Source organism: Urocampus carinirostris, chromosome 5, assembly GCF_059441175.1.
Source record: "Urocampus carinirostris isolate Australia breed hairy pipefish chromosome 5, RoL_Ucar_1.0, whole genome shotgun sequence".
NCBI classification, from domain to species: Eukaryota; Metazoa; Chordata; class Actinopteri; order Syngnathiformes; family Syngnathidae; genus Urocampus; species Urocampus carinirostris.
Genome location: NC_142353.1, coordinates 11,277,526 through 11,283,525, shown reverse-complemented (window position 1 = coordinate 11,283,525; position 6,000 = coordinate 11,277,526). Strand labels below are relative to the sequence as shown.

General features: G+C 42.6%; 1 protein-coding gene across 1 annotated transcript in view; it reads right to left on the bottom strand.

The window, feature by feature from the left end:
* LOC148365207 (protein unc-13 homolog B-like) overlaps positions 1-6,000 on the bottom strand; it is a 111,848-nt gene continuing 105,848 nt past the window's right edge. The window contains exons 48-51 of the mRNA XM_088335695.1: positions 5,118-5,174; positions 3,185-3,265; positions 2,948-3,107; positions 1-1,233 (exon numbers count right to left, since the gene is read on the bottom strand). Coding sequence (XP_088191821.1) covers positions 948-1,233; positions 2,948-3,107; positions 3,185-3,265; positions 5,118-5,174 — 584 coding nt within the window. The 3' untranslated portion in view covers positions 1-947. The remainder of the gene's footprint in view (positions 1,234-2,947; positions 3,108-3,184; positions 3,266-5,117; positions 5,175-6,000) is intronic.

Sequence of the window (6,000 nt, the reverse complement as noted above, 5' to 3'; positions counted from 1 at the left end):
TTAGTTGGTTACATGAGATTCTGAACTGAATGAAGAGATAGGCATTGTGGGAGCTAGTTCAGCCAATAGCATTTCAGCATTTTTATGATGCGGTGACGCAAACCACTAGCAAACCGGCATCAATCTAATATGGCGTTGACCAATAGCAGACTGGCATCTTAAAGACGTGTGAAGCAAGTAACCTGCAGTTTTTGGGCACACTAAAGATTTTGTTGATGTCAGGTAGTAGGGAAAATGCCCTTAAATGGGGCTTGAAAAATATGTCATGCCATACAGTAAGATGAGAACGTTTTAAGGTGAGGTTGCCGTATCCAGGGGGTCTATTGTACAGGGGGTCTATTTGAACGACCCTTCTTAGTTGAGCCTTTGGAAGTGACTTTTAACCAATAAGGTGATCCTAAACTCCAAACCTTTAATTCCGGACTACATAGAGCACTTGATTAAAAGCGGCTTGTGCAAATTTAAGGAAGAATCTCAACTTGGGTTTTTTTTGCAACGCATTTAAAGCTGCAGGCTTAAAACGGCATAAAAATGAAATCATTCAGGTCCACTTCTAAAAGCTCAAAATAATCAGCGGGAAATGTCTAGTAGAGAAAAGTAACATATTGAGTGTACACTGAGTTTTGAGGGTGTAAATGCCAATTTAATTAATATTGACAGCTGCGCTAGTTGATTGAGATTGACAGCTTCAGACACAGTCCGCAAACGAGTGGCTTAATCGCAGCACAATGTGGATTTCTTTTCTAGACATTTCCCTGCTTATTCTGACAAGATAGGGATTTTATTCCATAGGGACAGTGGAAATCTTGTTCATCAATTTATGCGCGTCACTAATTAGATGACAAAGTATTTGACTAGGGCACGTAGTCCTAGTTACTGCTGCCATTTACCCGCGCTTCATTTAATATCTTTACTTTGACATTCAGAGCACTGGGCAGAAATTGCATTCATCTGCCTTCCTCGGCAGGCCGGGTCTCAGACTTAATCCTGACGAACTCCTTGGCTATCTCATCGTTGGGCCGCTGTGCCATGATGCGCAGGACGGTGCTGCCCGTCTGGTCGGTGCGTATGGCGCCCCCAAGTGGGCACCAGCAGACGCAGGCGCGCCGACCAGTCAGGTCGCGCAGCTGCAGCACGGCCACACCCACCACGCGGTCGGCGCGCCCGAAGCAGTAATCCTTGACTGATGTGTGCAGCTCGCAAAATTCACCGCTGCTGTCTTTGCCCAGCGCGCTGAAGGATGAGAAAAAGGAATTTAAGACCCATGGTTTGAAACCCTAATTCTTGAAACTTGCTTTCAAAACTCAGCCTTCTCTGAACCTGGAAAACAATAATAAAACCCTACTTTCACATCCTCAATACATTCTCAAATTTCCGAAATGACACTCTAACCTTGTCTCATACCCTGATTATTAGACCCAAACCCAGACTGAAAACCTTTCTTTTAGATCTTTAAGCTGGCTTCAACTGATAAATTAAAACCGTATTTTGAGATTGGCCTCAAACGTCATCAGGAACCCAAAGCCTTTCAATCCACCCTTGCCAAAAGTTCAAGTCCTAACACTGACTAAAATCCCTATTTTGCTTTGGATGATTTATAAGCCTAGTTTGACGCTCCAACATTAACTTCCCATCCTAACATCGACTGAAAAGTAATTTAAAACCCTACCAATTGCTACAGGCTCAAAAACCTGAAGCACTCATTTCAACCAAGACCTGAAACTGTGGTATCTTTAAACCCAAATATGCCACCTTAGCTCAAGTTTCAAACTATAACACTGAAAGAAACATAAACCATAATGCTTGCTTCAAAACCCTACTTTAAAATCATAAACATGGCTTCAAACAAAAAACACAAACCTTACTTTCAAACCTAAAACATTTAATTAAAACCCAAAGATACTATTTAAACTCTACTTTGTAAAATGAAAGTAAGCAGGAAAACCGAAAGAAAACCCATCTCTCATCAGCCGTACCGCTTATCCTCATTAGGGTCGCGGGGGGGCTGGAGCCCATCCCAGCCATCTCCGGGCAGTGGGCAGGGGACACCCTGAACTGGTTGCCAGCCAATCGCAGGGCACACAGGGACAGACAACTCATTCGCTCATTCACACCTAGGGACAATTTGGACCGGCCAATTCACCTGAAATGCATGTTTTAGGAACGTGGGAGGAAACCGGAGTGCCCGGAGGAAACCCACGCAAGCACGGGGAGAACATACAAACTCCGCACAGGAAGTCTGGAGCTGGATTTGAACCCACGACAGGTTCCCATGACATGAACTGTGCCGCACAAGCGCTAACCACTGCGCCGCCGTGCTAAAGAAAACCCATAATTTATCCAAATAGTTATGGTGAAAAATGCCATACTTCTCATTTTAGCACGGGTCCATTTCCAAACTTACCCTTTATTCCCAAAAGAGTCATATCTTAAAACCCTAAACTCACATTGTATGTGTTTCTTCAACCACAATTTGAAGTTTTAAACCTAAGAAGGCTTAATCCCAATTTTGAAACCCAAACCTCGTCAAGATCCAAATTCGGCTCCCAAACCCTATCCTACTACGCTACAAACCTAAAACCTTTTTTCTTTTTTAATTGCCCTAGACTTCTCTTAAAACCCTACTTTGTTTTATGAAAGCATTCTGGACGCCTTAACCCGGACTACAAACCTAACCCAGAATATATCCAAATAAAATGTTGAAAATCGCTTACTTTAAACCATAAATCTTATTTTAAAACCTCACCCCTTGTAACTATACTGTTAATCATATCCTAAAACCCTAAACTGAAACTGTACATGGATGTTCAACCTAATTTGAAAGATATAAACCCAAGTAACCTTAATTCCAATTTTGAAATTCCAAACCTGGCTTCGAAACCCGAACCCAGCTCATAAACCCTAAGTGGAAACCCGACTGCAATGATGTCACGCGTGCAGTACTAACAACTGGAAGTTCTCGTTGAACTTGGCGCTCCAGCAGTTGTTCTTGGACTTGGTGGTGAACTTGCGCTTCTTGTCGGCGAGCGCCGGACCGAGCAGGGAAACTTCCACAAAGGGCCGGAACATTCCTGACGTTTGCCAGCGAAGGTCGTTGACGCCGATGACTGGCGAGGGATACGGCGCAAATTGGGTTAGTCCCGCCCACTCACCCGCCCACTCGTGCTAACCGACCAATCGTCACCTTTCACGTTGACTTTGCGTTCCTTGGCTATGACATCCACCTGCAACACCACTTCGCCGATCGGGTTCTCCACTCCGGGACCTCAACACAAAACACAAAAACTGATTTTAGACCCTAAAACTGTCGAAAACCAAAATAACTTTTCGAAAAGACAGATGGCCTCATTTGAGAGGGAGGTGCTTAAAGTAACTGTGCGTAATAATTAACCACTATAGGTCATTGTAGCTTCTAATGGAACTAAAGCCTGGGGCCATGTTCCAGATTTTTTACATCTCAGCTAAAATAGAATAGAATAGAATATACCTTTATTGTCATTGTTACAAAATGGGTTGAGCATATTGTGACAACGAGATTGGACGTGGCACTCCAGGTTCACATTTAACAGTAAGGATAAAAGAAAACAAAGAAGATAAAGGAACAAAGAATATAAAGGTTAAGGTACACAATATTTACACAAGAAAATGTGGTCATGTAGGATGTTACATACAGTTTTGGGATTGTATTAGCTAAGTAGCAAACATGAGTGGCTAGAGAACAAATCAGTGGAAGATGCCTGAATCAAGGAAATTTGTGACATTCATTTGCCTGACCAGCTGATGAAGGCAAGTGACATTGAAGAACAAAGCAGGAACATCTAACCATAACAATAGCGGCTAGCGGTGAGCCAAGGCCTGCAGCCAAGTGGCTAATATAAGTGGCTAGATGAGGAAACAGTGAAAAAAAACAAGGATGCCTGAATCACAAGACTGCGACATTTGCTGGCACGATTAACTGTGGAACAGGAGTGACACTTAAGGATGAAAATAGAGAAGCTAATAATAGCAGCTAGCAGTAAGCCAAGCCTCCAGCCAAGTGGCTAACATGAGTGTTTAAACCAGGATAGAGTGGTAAAAAAGAAAGGATGCCGGAATGATGAGACTGCGACATTTGCTGGCATGATCCCAGAGCAGCTCGGTAGCCTAGATGGTAGGGCGCCCACTCTGAGACTGGGAGGTCGCTGGTTCAAGCCTCGGCCGAGTCATACCTAAGACTTACAAGATTGGTACTCATTGCCTACCTGCTTGGCGCTCGGCATTAAGTGTTGGAAATGGGGGGTTTGGTCACCTAATGACTAAAATGGCCCTGTTTGGCTGCGGCTGCATCGGCTTGCTACAGTTTAACTGTACGGGTCAGGTGTATCGACATTTCGTTCTGTGTGCGTTGTTACAAAGAATGACAATAAAAGTAAATTCTTCTTCTTCTTCTAACAGTAGCATCTAGCAGCAAGGCATAGCCTGTGGCTAACATGAGTGACTAGAGCGGGAAATATTGGAAAAGGGCACTTTGCAACATTCACAGCCATGAGCAGCTATACCAATAGTGGCTAGCAGAGAGCCATAGCCTGCATCGAAGTAGCCAACATGAGTGGCTAGAGAATGAAACATAGGAATATGCTTGTATCACCAGACTTTGTGACCTTTGCTCGCACGACCGGCTGTGGAAGACAAGTGACACTAGAGGACAAAACAGTACCCTCTAACAATACCACTAGCGGCTAACAATGAGCCATAGTCTGCAGCCAAGTGGCTAACATCAGTGGTAAGAGAAGGAAACAGTGGGGAAAAAGTGGTGGGTGCCTGAATCACGTTGTTCGCTTGCATGCCTGGTTGTGGTAGCCAAGTGACACAAAAGTACAATGCAGAAACAGCTAACAATAACAATAGCGGCTAGCAGTGAGCCAAAGCCTACAGCCAAGTAGCAACATGAATGACCAGAGAAGGAAACAGTGGCTAAAAGTAGAGGGTGCTAAGTGCCAAATTATAAACCTAAGAATGGTGATTATGAGCATGTGTTTTTGCCAATTATTTGAACCAATAATTTTTTATTCAAACAAATGAAGTATTTCTTACACCAGAGTCACTAAATCTCAAACACTGTCGCTTTAACAGCTCACCTCGATCTGGTCGCGTCTTCTCATTGGCAGTGATCCTGATGCCCATGCCGCTGTGCACTAAGGAAGACAAATGCACGTTAGCTGTGCACTTCCTACCATGTTTGTTCTAAGTACAGGGTCCGTACAGGTGCTTGAAATCCTTAAACATGCTCAGACTTTAATGCTGGGTTTTAAGGTCAGGAAAATGCTTGAATTTTGAGTGAAGTGCTTGAAAATGCTTGAAATTGTTGCAATTGTGGTGTTTCTACGTAGTCTGACTATATAGGGCATGCAATAACGGGGAAAAAAAAGTGCGTGAAAATGACACGGACATGCCTGCTCTGGTGCATTGTCATTATGGCGTTGTCATGTGAAGCGTCACCCCTACTGGTCGGAACCAAGAGGACAACTCTATTAAAAAAACGGCTATTTTGGCTCCACTCACTAAGAAGAGCCGGCTCATTCGGTTTCAAAACTGCTCCTCCTTATAATGATATATTGTTAATAGTAATAAATAATTATACACCAATGGATTTAGTAATTAGTAATTTCATATGTTCTTCAGAAGATCCCTGAAAAACACATGAACTATAAGTTAAAAGATTCACAGATCTCCCAAAAAAATGTTAAAATGCAAAACAGTTTTAGCTTTTAACACGCTGAACAGATAGTCAGACAACAACAAAAATCTTGAAAATGCAAAATAATAAAATATAAATAAAATTTTAACTCTTCAGTGCTACGAACGATAAAACGCGGGGGAAAAAATACAATTTTATTTTAATCAAATTCGACACAAAGATCCTCTGAAAAACACACATTAAATATAAATTAGAAGAAGTAAAACAAAAAGGAAAAGCTTAACAGTCTCTTTGCAACATCCATTGCAGCCTGGTCATCCTGG